Source organism: Sprattus sprattus, assembly GCF_963457725.1.
Source record: "Sprattus sprattus genome assembly, chromosome: 15".
Lineage (NCBI taxonomy): Eukaryota > Metazoa > Chordata > Actinopteri > Clupeiformes > Clupeidae > Sprattus > Sprattus sprattus.
The window spans coordinates 5,908,145-5,923,064 of record NC_137913.1 but is presented as its reverse complement, the minus strand read 5'-3'; the positions used below and the strand labels follow the sequence as shown (position 1 = coordinate 5,923,064).

At 41.5% G+C, this 14,920-nt stretch overlaps 3 protein-coding genes across 4 annotated transcripts; all 3 read right to left on the bottom strand.

Annotated features, from left to right (window-relative positions):
• Positions 1–817: 817 nt before the first annotated feature.
• Positions 818–4,178, bottom strand: LOC308375775 (stonustoxin subunit beta-like; the record flags this gene model as incomplete). Its single annotated transcript, XM_080851953.1, has 2 exons — positions 818–1,329; positions 4,157–4,178. 2 exons carry the CDS (start codon positions 4,176–4,178, stop codon positions 818–820), a joined length of 534 nt encoding a protein of 177 aa, XP_080708079.1.
• Positions 4,179–6,401: 2,223 nt separating this feature from the next.
• On the bottom strand, positions 6,402–10,722 carry LOC308376151 (tripartite motif-containing protein 16-like; the record flags this gene model as incomplete). Its single annotated transcript, XM_080852425.1, has 6 exons — positions 6,402–6,922; positions 8,035–8,094; positions 8,446–8,605; positions 9,214–9,447; positions 9,649–9,744; positions 10,135–10,722. 6 exons carry the CDS (start codon positions 10,720–10,722, stop codon positions 6,402–6,404), a joined length of 1,659 nt encoding a protein of 552 aa, XP_080708551.1.
• Positions 10,723–12,080: 1,358 nt separating this feature from the next.
• Positions 12,081–14,051, bottom strand: LOC308376166 (phospholipase A and acyltransferase 4-like). Of its 2 annotated transcripts, none has more exons than XM_080852443.1 (5): positions 13,985–14,042; positions 13,680–13,708; positions 13,317–13,347; positions 12,631–12,911; positions 12,081–12,336 (listed from the first exon to the last, which is right to left on the bottom strand). In XM_080852443.1, exons 2-5 carry the CDS (start codon positions 13,683–13,685, stop codon positions 12,313–12,315), a joined length of 342 nt encoding a protein of 113 aa, XP_080708569.1. In that variant the 5' UTR covers positions 13,686–13,708; positions 13,985–14,042; the 3' UTR covers positions 12,081–12,312. The 2 variants fall into 2 exon arrangements, with proteins under 2 accessions (XP_080708569.1, XP_080708568.1); XM_080852442.1 differs by having other exon boundaries at positions 12,086–12,336; positions 13,254–13,347; positions 13,985–14,051.
• Positions 14,052–14,920: the final 869 nt, after the last annotated feature.

Sequence of the window (14,920 nt, the reverse complement as noted above, 5' to 3'; positions counted from 1 at the left end):
TCCAATCTGTCCTTGACTAATCTTCATCCCCTAAGCAGAGACCCTTTCATTAATACTTGGCTCTACCTGACAGCCTGCACCTGTAACAACTGCACTGTCATGATTTTAGAAAACAGGCCTCTCTGCCTGACCTTACATGACACTGGTCTCTGCACACAGGCCTCTCTGCTTGACCTTACATGACACTGGTCTCTGCACACAGGCCTCTCTGCTTGACCTTACATGACACTGGTCTCTGCAAACAGGCCTCTCTGCTTTATTCATTGCTATTGGGATGATTAACTATTTTCAATACATTAAAAAAAAAAAATCACACACACACATCAAGAAAAAGAGTACATTAGGCCACATTGAATGTCAGTTTATAACTCTTTATTCACCACTTTAAACCAGAAACATTTTAAAACATACTGGTCTCATGATTATGTTTATTATTATTACATACTAGTCTCATTAAGATTTACTGTCATGGTACATAATATTGTGGTTGTCATATTAAACCAGATATCAGAACATGTATGCAATAACAGAGGGACTAAACACTTGGGAGGGTGAGGTTATGCAACACAGAGCTCATCAAAACCTTTCACACACAATGTCTTATTTCTGCTGTGGTGATACTGCATGTGTTACAGCAGAGGTCTAGAGGTACAGATATTGTAATAGCAGGGGTCCAGAGATGAGAGAGTGGCTTCAGTCTGTTGTTGTCCCAAGATCAAAGATTCTCAGGCCCAGCTGCTAGATCCTTACGTGTGAGTGATGTGTTAAATAATGTGATGTGTGAGATGTATGTGCTAACAGCATCTAGATATGTCTGTCACAGCAGCTTCACTGATGATCTAGAATCTAGCCAAAACCCAGGGTAGAGTTTGTGAGTGAATGTGGTCTGGACTCTGTGCAGGAGGGTCATTGCGTCAGAGATGCTGTAGAAGGCCAGAGCCCTGTGATCCACATACACTCCTATTCTGGAGCTGGCCACTAGAGGGAGTTTAGTGTGTTTATTATTGTGAGAGAAAAGGGAGCTGCTGGGGGTGAGGTACAGTCTCCAGGACTGATCATTACATCCAAACCCACACTCAACACCCCTTCCTCTCCTGCTGATGCTTTTATATGAGACTGATATACTAACCTCCCGCCCACTCCACTCAACCTCCCAGTAGCAGCGTCCTGACACACCCTCTCTACACAGCACCTGATACCACCCATCAAATCTCTCTGGATGATCAGGATATGACTGGGCCTCAGCTCTCCTTTCCACCCTCCTGTTCCCCCCTGACAGATGGAGGTTTCTGTTTGCTGTGTTTGGATCCAGTGTGAAGTGACAGGAATCTGATGGAGGAGAAGACAGGACAAACGTAGGTATTTATATGTGTTAGGTGTGTGTGTGTTGTGTGTGCGTGTGAATGTTGCTCTTATTTGTATCTTTGCGTGTGGGGGATGAGATTTATTTCTGTGATTTCTTCTGTGAGGGAATGTTTTACATATAAGTGAAATTAGTTTATGTGTGTGTGATTCTGTACATGTTTGTGCAGGTGTACATGTGTGAATGTCTGTATTTAAACTTTCAAAAGTGATTATGGCTTTGTGTGTGTGTGTATGAGTGTAAATGACAGTTTGTGTTTGGGGGGGGGGGGGGGGGGGGTTGAATTTGTATGTGGGTTTTCTACTATGTTCATGATTTTATGCATGTGAGTGTATCCCTGTGTGTGCATATGCGTGTGTGTGTGCACGAGGTGTGTATATGTGTGTGAAAGGCTTGCATGTCTTTATGTCCAACTTACACTGTAAGAACTTCTCTCTGGTCACTGGTTCAGGAAAGACAGTCTGGACTTCAGACACTGAGACAGAAAACATCACATTACAGCCAATTAAACTGAGTGAGAAGGGCATTCATAAACATCACAACAAGCTTATTTTTCAATCACATCATATTCTCATTTATAAAGAATACTGACTCTCCTGTTGTGTTCATATTTGTCTTAGACTCAGGGTGTTCATTGGTCTGTTGGAACCACAACATTATTATTTATTATTACAGTTTTTCACTGTTGCTAAAACCCGTTTTTCAAAACAAAAACGGCTTTCTCAAAACTGCACACAGAAAACTGAAAACCTCACACACAAAATGCTAAACCTGACACTCCCTTTGCAAGATGACTCTTTGCTATCAAATCTCTTAACTGTTCACAAAATGGAACTCGTGTTTTCATTTGGTACAAACATCCATATTTTCAAAACACACACACATACATTAATTTAGTACACACAACTAAGCATTTGCTGCACACTACCAAGCATTTACAGCACACAGAAGTGCAAAATTGAAAACACAATCATCGAAACACACCATATGAATGACAATGACTCATTGAGCCTTTTCTCCTTTTGTAAAATGTATCAGTGTAGGCCTACATTTTTCATAGTCAAACATAAAACAGCAATACCGTTGTTCTCACAAACCATATTTACAATTTCAGTCTCCTGTTCCACCAAACACTGGATTGTATTGACATAAAATTGTATACAAAATGCTTACAGTATTTCTCTGTTCCTAAAACACATTTTTTCAAAACATGCCTCTGTTTCTCTGAACACTAAACCCGAGTTCCAACTCCCTAAACCAATTCTGCTAAACTTTAAGCACAATTCTCTGCTTTAAACACAGATTTCAATTGTTAACCGCACTTTCTTCAAACCACAACACACAATTCTCTGCTTTAGACACAGTTTTCAATTGTTAACCACATTTTCTTCAAAACACTAAGCACCGTCCTCTCTACTTTGCATGCTTCATCAATGCCAAAACCTCATTGTGTTCAAACAGAAAACACTGCTAATCAAATGACAAAACTTCCATTTCCAAAGCTGTTGTGCAATTTGAAATCAAAACTTTAGCTCCTAGTTTGGAGAACAATTTATGGCAACATTGAAGTGAGTGGTGATCAGAGGGGCAGAGGAGTGAGAGTAAAGGGCAGGCCACACTAAGCGGATTTTCATACTTTTGCGGAAAATAACTTGACAAACTGGCCTCCCGGCCAGATAAATCTGCCATTTGGAGCGTTACTTTCCGTCAAGGTTAGAATCCCCTCTCCAGAGTGGGAAGGTTGCAATCTACCCTGCTATCAGGGCCTGTCTGGCCGCAAATCGGGTTTGAATCCGCGAATCTGATGACGTAATTATCCCACGTGAACGCTGGAAGCTGTCAAGTAGTCACGTACATCTTCCCAATCGCAATAAAAACAAAAAAATGTAAGTCTTCTGTTCTGTTTATGGCTGGCAAACAACGATCTAAGAAGGGCACGTTTTATTCACTGAGTTACCAAAGCAGTCTTCTTTATGGGGACTAATTTACACTGCACTGAATTACACAACTAATATTACCAGATACATATAATAGTGGACATTACACTAGGCAACATGGATCTCATTCATATCTCATCCAGTCGAAATCTTAGCAGGATTGAACACATCTTTATTACAGCGTATCAACATAAGAACAGAACATAGCTAAATCTCCGCTTAGCGTGCTAATCACTACTAATAGCACTAGAAGGTAGCCCAAAATGTGGTATTTAATACACACGATCTATCACAGTAGCAACTTCATGAAAACCCTTACTTTCATTAGGTATGCACATAATGCATCACATACAGGTCGAACAATGATGATTTAAGCATAGGAAATGTATAAGGCACAGTATGGTCAACTACTTGGCGACAAACTGAACTGTCTGCACCAACTTAACTAGTTGTAACTTGTCGTCTTCTTCTACGAGTCTCCTTCTCCATTTCCGGTAGCACCCTTCACAGCGCCACCAACAGGCCTTGCATATGTACTACAGCATATTCACCAGTTTCAATGGGTGTGTGTGGCCGTAGAACAGCGCAGGACAGCTTTGTCTGGCAGCGATTGACTAAACCCGAATACGTTCCGGAAAGTATGAAAATCGGCTTAGTGTGGCCTTACTCATAGTTACAGATGGGGCAGCAGACGGAGGGTTAGGAAGCTGGGAAGGATAGAGTGAAAAGGTGAGTTTTGAGCCTAGACTTAAAAACAAAGATGGACGGAGCATTTTTAATGTCCAGGGGCAATTGGTTCCACAGCCGTGGCGCTGCAACTGCAAAGGCTCTGTCACCTTTTCGCTTGAGCCTTCACCGAGGCACATGGAGGAGAGCATTGCCGGATGATCTGAGAGACCTGGGGGCTTGGTGTGGAGTGATAAGGTCAGAAATGTAACTAGGGGCCTGTCCATTAAGAGCTTTAAAAACAATCAGTAAAACCTTGAACTGAATTCTAAAATGAACAGGAAGCCAATGCAAGGAGGCAAGAACTGGTGTGATGTGGTCATGTTTTTTAGTGCCTGTCAGCAGTCTTGCAGCTGCATTTTGGGCCATCTGAAGGCGGTTTAGTAGGGACTGGGGTAGGCCTATGTATAAAGAATTACAATACAATTTGGTTGTGACACATCTCCCTCTTTTGCAAAAGATATAAAAGTACTATTTTAAATTCTGATTGCTGGTCTCTGTCTCATCAATATAAACGTCTTAATATAATTTATCTAACAACAATCGTCACTAAAAACAGGCCTCTCTGCTTGACCTTACATGACACTCGTCTCTAAAAACAGGCCTCTCTGCTTGACCTTACATGACACTAGTCTCTACACAACAGGCCTCTCTGCTTGACCTTACATGACACTCGTCTCTGCACACAGGCCTCTCTGCTTGACCTTACATGACACTCGTCTCTAAAAACAGGCCTCTCTGCTTGACCTTACATGACACTCGTCTCTAAAAACAGGCCTCTCTGCTTGACCTTACATGACACTCGTCTCTTAAAACAGGCCTCTCTGCTTGACCTTACATGACACTCGTCTCTGCACACAGGCCTCTCTGCTTGACCTTACATGACACTCGTCTCTGCACACAGGCCTCTCTGCTTGACCTTACATGACACTCATCTCTAAAAACAGGCCTCTCTGCTTGACCTTACATGACACTCGTCTCTTAAAACAGGCCTCTCTGCTTGACCTTACATGACACTCGTCTCTAAAAACAGGCCTCTCTGCTTGACCTTACATGACACTCGTCTCTTAAAACAGGCCTCTCTGCTTGACCTTACATGACACTCGTCTCTGCACACAGGCCTCTCTGCTTGACCTTACATGACACTGGTCTCTGCACACAGGCCTCTCTGCTTGACCTTACATGACACTGGTCTCTAATCACAGGCCTCTCTGCTTGACCTTACATGACACTGGTCTCTGCACACAGGCCTCTCTGCTTGACCTTACATGACACTCGTCTCTGCACACAGGCCTCTCTGCTTGACCTTACATGACACTTGTCTCTACACACAGGCCTCTCTGCTTGACCTTACATGACACTGGTCTCTGCACACAGGCCTCTCTGCTTGACCTTACATGACACTGGTCTCTGCACACAGGCCTCTCTGCTTGACCTTACATGACACATGTTTTTGCAAAACTGCTGCATGTTCAGCACACCAGTGTATTTTTCGAGAAGGCTTCGAGATTAGCCTTTCCTCAAACATAATAATGGCATGTTCATCTTGTTAGTGGGTGCCATTGGCATGTCACTCCTCATGCCAGTGGCATGTACTTCCTGATGCCACATGCTGATTAAAAAGCGACCCCCTCTCACAGGCAGTGTGCACAGGTAGTGCTGGTAGTCCATCCAATCATGTCATCTGGGATGAATAGAGTGTTGGACTGGCTTTTTCCAGCCTTGCAGCTGCCACAAATAACAGATTTTTTTTCGTCAAAGCATTTGATTTATTCATTGATATTGGGATGATAAACGAATATCAATACATTTAAAAAAAAAAAAATCACACACACACACATCAAGAAAAAGAGTACGTTAGGCCACATTGAATGTCAGTTTATAACTCTTTATTCACCACTTTAAACCAGAAACATTTTAAAACATACTGGTCTCATTACAATGGTATTAATAAAGAAACAGAGGAACACATTTTTATTGAGGGTCAATTGTTGGATGATTATGGTCTAATTAAGATTTACTGTCATGGTACATACTATTGTGGTTGTCATATAAAACCAGATATCAGAACATGTATGCAATAACAGAGGGACTAAACACTTGGGAGAGTGAGGTTATGCAACACAGGGCTCATCAAAACCTTTCACACACAATGGCTTATGTCTGCTGTGGTGATACTGCATGTGTTACAGCAGAGGTCTAGAGGTACAGATATTGTAATAGCTGGGGTCTAGAGATGTGGGAATGGCTTCAGTCTGTTGTTTTCCCCAAAATCAAAGTTTCTCAGGCCCAGCCGCTAGATCCTTACATGTGAATGATGTGTTATATGATGTGAAGTGTGAGATGTATGTGCTAACAGCATCTAGATGTGTCAGTCACAGCAGCTTCACTGATGATCTAAAATGATAAAGCCAAAACCCAGGGTAGAGTGTGTGAGTGAATGTGGTCTGGACTCTGTGCAGGAGGGTCATTGTGTCAGAGATGCTGTAGAAGGCCAGAGTTCCTGTCATGTGATCCACATACACTCCTATTCTGGAGCTGGCCACTAGAGGGAGTTTAGTCTTTTTATTATTGTGCCAGAAAAGGGATCTGCTGGGGGTGAGGTCCAGTCTCCAGGACTGATCATTATATCCAAACAGACACTCATTACCCCTTCCTTTCCTGCTGATGCTTTTATATGAGACTGCTATATCAGCATCCTCCCCACTCCACTCAATCTCCCAGTAGCAGCGTCCAGACACACCCTCTCTACACAGCACCTGATGCCGCTCATCAAATCTCTCTGGATGATCAGGATATGACTGGACCTCCGCTCTCCTCTCCACCCTCCTGTTCCCCTCAGACAGATGGAGTTCTCTGTGTGCTGTGTTTGGATCCAGTGTGAAGTGACAGGAGTCTGATGGAGGAGAGGACACGACAAACTTAGGTATTTATATGTATTAGGTGTGTGCGTGTGTGTGTGTGTGTGTGTGTGTGTGTGTGTTATATGAAACTTTGCGTGTGGGGGATGAGATTTATTTCTGTGATTTTTTCTGTGAGGGAATGTTTCACATATAACTGAGATTTGTTTATGTGTGTGTGATTCTGTACATGTTTGTGCAGGTGTACATGTGTGTGTCTGTATTCAAAAGTTTAAAAAAAGTTAAAGTGAGCATGGTTATGTCTGAGTGTGTGTGTGTGGTGTGTGTGTGTGTTTGTCTGAAAGGAGTCCTTTGTGTGAAGGAGTGATTGTAATTGTTGAGTGTGTGTAAGTATTTGTGTTTATCTCATTTGATTCATTTTGTGTGATATGAGTCCTTCGTATATAGGAGTGTGAAAGTGTCTTTGTATGTGAAAGTCCGTAGGTGTGATTGGTTGTATGGGTGTGTGTGAGAGACAGAGAAATATAGAGAGGGAGAAATACAGAGAAATACAAATGTCTCTTTCTTCCTCTCCTAGCCTAGACCATATCCGCTGTGGGCTGCTGCTGTAGTCTCTCCACCTGATCTACTTGTAGAATCCCTCAGCCTACACCTACTCACCCCAACCACACTGTCATGCATTTGTGTTGTCGTGTGAGATTCTGTACATGTTTGCATAATGTTGGGTGTGTGGGTGTGTTTGTGTGTGTGTGTGTGTGTGTGTGTGCTGATGAGGAGAGCTGAGTTTAAATTAAGTGTGTGTGTGTATGTGTGTGTGTGTGTGTGTGTGTGTGTGTGTGTGTGTGTGTGTGTGTGTGTGTGTGTGTGTGTGCTGATGAGGAGAACTGAGTTTTTAATGAAGTGTGGGTAATTGATGTGAGAGGGGTGTGGCAAAACCATTACGTCACCTCCCGAACTTTCGTTTACGCCATTTTAGGAAAAAACTAAAAAGACACTGGAAAATACACTGTTTCCTTTACCCAGGACCTATAACAGCCATAAAGAAATGTTGAATTGCTTAAACATGTAGGACCATGTGATTGCTACTGAAATTTGCCTTGTGATTTGGAATAAAGTAAACTGTATAAAATGTGTTTGTCAAACTCACATTGTAGGAAATCTTCTCTGGTTGTAGGTTCAGGAGGCAAAATAGCCTGGACTTCAGTCACTATTGAGAGAGAAAGAATCATATTAGAAACAACACTGACTGGTGTTAATGTCAACATTGCATCAATCTTCTGTTTTTATGATGGCAGTACATTTGTCTTCTCTTGTTGAGGGACATTATGAGTCTCCAGCTTCTTCAACCTTCAAGAACCTCTTAAGACAAGTTAACATGGAGACACCTGTAGAGTATCGCTTCACCGACGTACAAATGATCTGTTACAAATATGTGACGTGAAATACCTCAATACTTCAGGTTCCTGAAGTTCACCATCACATTTAGCTTATTAGCACAATCCAGAGGGAAAGTATAGTAAGTCATTACATGTCAACATATGTGAGTAATGTGATTAACCTGATGCAGATATCTTCATGACTTCCTCCTTGCAGAAATTCTCCAGCTGCGTCTTTAGTGAGGAGACAGATTTCTTCACAGCCTCAAAAGAAAGGCCTTGGTTCACAGAGATGCAGGATAAGTCTTTAGTGTCAGGTGGCTCACTGACTGACTGGAAAGTCTAAATGAAGAGACACAGAGATAGAGAGAAAAAGAGAGAGAAGAAGAATAGATGACAGAGATAGAGAGGGAGAGATAGAGTGAGAGAGAATACCTACATTCTCAAAATAAAGCATCCGCGTATAAGTAAGTTGTACGTTTAAATACAGTTGATCAGGATATTTTTTTGTTAATCATAACTATTACAGTGCACACAGGTATTATCCTCTTATGTTTGAGAATGAGATGCGAACTTATTGTAACATTATGAGTATCTGGGTGCAGCCTAAGCCTAACCTGGATATCCACCTTTGATGTGTGTGTGCAGCATCTGGATATGACTTCCAAATGATTTGAAGGACTAGACTGCTTTAGGCAGCTTAGATGCGTTGTCTAAAGGTTAGTCTGATGTTAGCTGTGTCCCTCCTCACAACGTAAACTAAAGCAAAGCCTCACCTACGTATTGCACATTATCCTTACATGATGTAAATGCATGATAGTGGGATCCTGCCTTTAGTGGGTGCATGTGTGCATGTGTGTGTGTGTTCAAATTTCCATCTAGGATTATATTCAACGTAAATCAGTGCCTTCAAACATTCTTTGCATTAACAATCCATCATCAACACTTACTTTGAGGAAATGGATGTGATCCTCTGTGTGTGAAAGCTGCTCCAGCTCAGCATCTCTCCTCTTCAGCTCAGCAATCTCCTGCTCCAGCCGCTTCAGGAGTCCTTCAGCCCGACTCAACTCAGCCTTCTCCTGATCTCTGATCAGCTCTTTTATATCAGAGCACCTTCTCTCAATGGAGCGGATCATCTCAGTGAAGATCCTCTCACTGTCCTCCACTGCTGTCTGTGCAGAGCTCTGTTAGGAGACACACAAAGGGTCCATCTAAAGCAGCCCACTCACTCAACAGCCTGGTTCCCACAGTGTGGCTCAGAGGACTGGGAAGTGGCTCAGCATTACAGACTCCTGTCTGGCTGTCTGGAGGAGAGCCCTGATTGAGCCTGACATGGCTCCTCCAGCAGCCAGCTGTTGACCTCCTCTCCTCCGGTCAGAACTCACCTTGAGAGTCTCCACAGCCTTCCTCAGCTCCTGCATCTCCTTCTCTCTCTCCTGAATTCTCTGCTGGATTTTATTCTGGGTCTCCCCCAAGTGTGTCTATGTTGAAGGAATACATCACATCCACAACAAACAGTTATGGTGGCATCATAATATTATTATTGTCTGATAGCATTCCTGAAAGAACAAGCTGTTTAAGCTACTGACGCTGACTGAGAGGTGATCTGTAGTGTTGCTGAATAGCCTTCAGAAAATCACAAAACGAAGGCTTCAGAAAAAAAGAAAGTTTGGTCTTTGGGGAGCAAAACCGTGAACCATACATGCAGTAAATCATAATTTAATTGATAGTTTCTCTTTTAGAGTTGCTAAAAATGTCCAGCACTCCCTAACTGCACTATGTGCCCATCTTAATTTAAATTACTATAAAATAAGAAAAGTTTTACAAAATGTCCATGTCCAATCTATCACCAAGATAACTCCTGTCCTTACCTGTTTCTCTCTCCTCCCTGCAGAGGCTGACACGGTGTCATGGCCTTTGTGTTCATCCACCAGACAGAGCAAACATACACAACTTAGATCCGTACGACAAAATATCTCCAGAGGCTTCTCATGTTGGGTGCAGATCCTCTCCTGTAGCTGGCCTGTCGCATCAACCACCTTGTGTTTTCGTCCAGGATTAACTTCATTGTGAAGTTTGTAGTGAGTTTCACAGTATGACACCAGACATTCCAGACAGGACTTCACAGCTTTGAGTTTTCTCCCAGTGCAGACGTCACACTCCACATCTCCAGGTCCAGCAGTACATGGAACAGGAGCAGCGGCTTGGATTCTTGTCTTCTTGATCTGTTCCACCAGCTCAGCAAACATATGATTTTTGCTTAAAACAGGTCTTGGGGTGAACGTCTGTCTGCACTGGGGGCAGCTGTAGACTCCTTTCTGATCTTCCTGATCCCAGCAGCTCGTAATGCAGCCCATACAGTAAGTGTGTCCACAATAAGTAGTTACTGGATCCCTAAGAAGATCCAAACAAATCGAACATGTAATAAGTTCGTGGTTACTTGGAGCCGCTTCTGCCATTCTTTGTTTGTGCTGTGTAACGCCTCACAGGTTTTCACGTAGTTTCGTGTCGCCTGAAATCACTGTGCATCTTTGAAACAACTTCCTGGTTGGGTGGGCGTGTTCGTGCAAACACCCTCCTGTCATTCATAACGATCAGGCCTTTGAGTTAGTTAAGGATAACGTTATTTTCAACCACGGACATGTAGAGAATATGGCCTTGCCTTTCCCACCATTCATGAACTGAATACACTTCCAGACAGCAGATTTCGGCCTCTTTACAAAAACTGAATATCCGAAACAGAAATCCAAAGGAAATTGTAGTGACGCTTGGCTTGCAGCAGGAATTTCGCCATCTAGTGGATATTTGAAGTCATATGATAGTAAACAAGGTCAGGAGATAATGATTCAATAAAAGTTGAAAGTGTGCAGGGTGCGGGGGAGCTGTATTGAATCTAGTAACACTCAGCAATCTCAAGGACGTGTATCTAGTTTCTGTTTGACTTCGGCAGCATTTATGTATTTATTATGAATAAAAATATAATGTACACAATCAAAATGTATCTATAATTACGTGAAGTGGTTCATTACGTTTATTTCACACGTGTATCGTTTCAAATCGGTCTGGCTTTCGCTAGGATCCGCCCCTGCCTGGTGATAAATATATTTTTGGTAGCTAACCACAGAGCAAAAATGTCAGTGATAGGAGGCTTGTGGTACGCAAGTATGTTAATCTAGTATCATTATATTTACCCTCGTTGTCCACTTACATTTTTAGATATGGTATGTTCTTTTTTAGTGTCAAATGTCCCTCAAAAGCAAGTTTTGGCATTGGCAGCCCCTCTACATCCAGACTACCAAATCTCTACCACTGTTTTTTGGCAGATCAACATCAAAAAACAGTGCGCTTTAATATTTCAATGAATGAATACATACATATCGTGTCATTACATTTGTATTTCGGACTTGTCTGCGTTATCTGCGTCTTTCTGATACGTCTGTATCATCACCCAGGGCCAGAGGGTGCTGTGGGATAGCTAATAATAACCGTTTTCAATTTTTTTTTTTAGGGGGTTATGGTGTCATAAACAACTATTATCAATCAGATGCACCTTAAGGCATTCTGGGAAATAACGTGTGTTGATCTATAAGCGTTCATATGCATAATGTGTATAGCTTACAAAATATTTTTGTCATCTTAAAAATGCTAAAACTGCATTAAAAAATGATTGCTAACTAGATTATTTTATGTACTTTCTCTGCTGTATTTTTTTTCTTATCTCAGAAATATAATGAAGGACACACAGGCAGCATACATCAGTATAAATGTGATGAAGGACACACAGTATACATCAGTATAATTATTTATTATGTATTCATTTGTTACTTTATACTCTTCACTTCACCACATATGGGAAAGTCATTTAAAGTTCAATGCACTTCCAGATTTACTACAAATTCATTTTCAGTTAGTAAATAACATTATATAATTAATTTTCTTAACATTAACATTTTGATTAGTAAGTGCATCAGAGTGTAACCATCAAAGTCACTCGTCAGCTTGGTGAAATGGCAATGCCTCTCAGAGAGACTAGGAACCAAAAGAGCACTTCACCGCTGGAGTTCATCTCGGACCTGGGCAGGGAGGCACACACACAGCATGGTTAGGCAATGTTCAGACACACACACACACACACACACACACACACACACACACACACACACACACACACACACACACACACAGCATGGTTAGGCAATGCTCAGATCACACACACACACACACACACACACACACACACACACACACACACAGCATGGTTAGGCAATGCTCAGATCAGACACACACACTATGGTTATGCAATGCTCGGATCACACACAATGTTCAGGCTGTTCAGATCCATTGTGGGAGTTGTAGTTTGTTCTCACCTGCCTGAATTGTGGTTGGCCATAGCGCAGATTGGTAACAAAATGCTCACAGTTGTAGGTGAGGAGGTTATATGGTATTTTCTTGCCAACAGATTGCTCTGCCTCATTCAGGATGAAATCTGGGGATATTGTCTTGTACTCATTATCCAGGTGGTTGTACACCAACCATTGGTCACCTTTAGCTACATCCTCAAGCTTCTCCTTCTTCACAATAGCAATGACAGAATCAACTGATCCAGTGAAGTCAAAAATGCCAGAGATGGCATCTCTAGTAGAAACACCTATGAAGAGGAGGGGAGAGAGTGATGGGTCCAGTAAAAAGATCAGTGCCTAAGTGCTTATGGTTATGAAGTTTATTTTTATAATAATAATATACTTCAGTGGATATAACATCAGTTGATTCAGCACCACTAGAAATAAAGACAATGTTAAAGACAATGGAAATAGAACACTGGGTCATTCCTGACTGGAAATATGTGAATGGCAATCCATTTAGGCAAAGCTCTGTCTGGTTACTTGACCTCCCAATAAGAACACAATAGTCACAGCATCATGTTTATGTGAAGGGAATGCAATGGACCCTGTACATTTACACAACAGAGCATGAGATGTGTGTACTTTACCTTCTCCTGTCATGTGAATAACGTCTCCGTTTCCAACAAACAGTGCCCAGTGACTGTATTTACCTCTTTTGATCTCAATCAGGTCACCTGGCTCCTGTGTATGTGAAACATCTAGCTTTAGCACACATTTCCAATGCCAAAACATCTGAACAGGTTGAAGGATATTGCTAAATTAAAGTTGCAGTAGGTATATTTTATTGCTAAACACTCAAATTGGTTCTTCGATTACATATGTCTGAAGGCAAAAAAAACATGATTCTGGCCCTAAGATGCACACAGGCATGTAAAAAATATTTTTTGACAAATAAAAGTACTGAGCCTGAAAGAGGGAGACACAATTATTTTAGGGTTTAAGACACACCTTGTTACTATTGTGAGATTATATAAGTTGTTGCAAGTGATTACATAGGTTAAAGTTGTTCTTACCGCCATCTGCAAAGAAGGATATCAGGTGTCTAAAAATGGAAAACAAAACACAAGGTTATTTTGTTATTTGTGCGCGGGAATGCATGTCTGAAGAAACTACTGGTTCTGGATTTTATGTCTAATGTAAAGTATTTAATCAGAAGAAAAAGTGATTTAGCACCTGTAAACAGTCTATGAGAGCCATCTGTGGCAGAGACTATTTTACACCCTACGTTACCGTACCGCCTATATCTGGCCCGTACTCACAGTTACATTTGATGATGTTAAAACTCCATTTACATGTGTTCTTTTTAGAGTGAGCATACCTTCAGGGAGAAATGACTGAATGCTGCTCTTCAATTGCGCTCTCCTCTTCAAGTCTTCTGTTAGAAACAGTTTGGTATTTGGGTGGGGGATTCAGATCATATATATATACTGTACTTCTGGATGACGGTATATCATGGGCAGGGTTTAACTGGTGGACTTCTGCAAATTAGTCCCTTCTAGAATGCTGACAAAAAGGCAAATGTTTTTACTGAGAATGTATTTTTTTGATGAATGAAATGTCAAACTGACATTTTAAATTATTTCACAGATTTGTTAGTGAATTTAACTTTATTTCTGGTAATAAACATTATGGTGGTACCATTTTTTGATGTAGATTGGCAAGAGTTATAAATGCAGATTGTTCACAGTTTACAAAACTTGTCAAAATTGGGTGAATAGTATGTCTTCATAGGGTCAAGACACTGTTTCTCCAAACAAGTCTGTTTAGTTGCGTTTCTCTTCATTTAGAAGAGAATGTCAACAACAGTGACAGCTGAAATAAAACAGAAACTATATAATCTCAGAACTATATAATCTTATAATCACATTCCCTCTTCATAGTGAAGAGAAGTGATTGGGGTTTCTGAGTCTGAATTGCCAGTGCAACAGTGGTGCATATGCAGGGGCGCAGATAGTACTGGGGACGGCGGGGACATGTCCCCCCCAGATTCATAGTGACCCTGATCCGTCCCCACCATTCTCCCTACATAAGGCGAAAATTATCAGTTAATAACTCTGCACAGCTGATTAGGCGATGTTAGCGTCCCCCCCAGTTTAAAATTCCCATCTGCACCGCTGTGCATATGGTTTATTTGCATGCATTAGAAGTATATGATCTGTTCTGTCTCTGTGGTCAGAGTCTGGGACTTTATATGAATGTTTATATTTAGGTCAGCTGTGTTTGCACAATCTGAAAATAAATAAATTCCATAAAT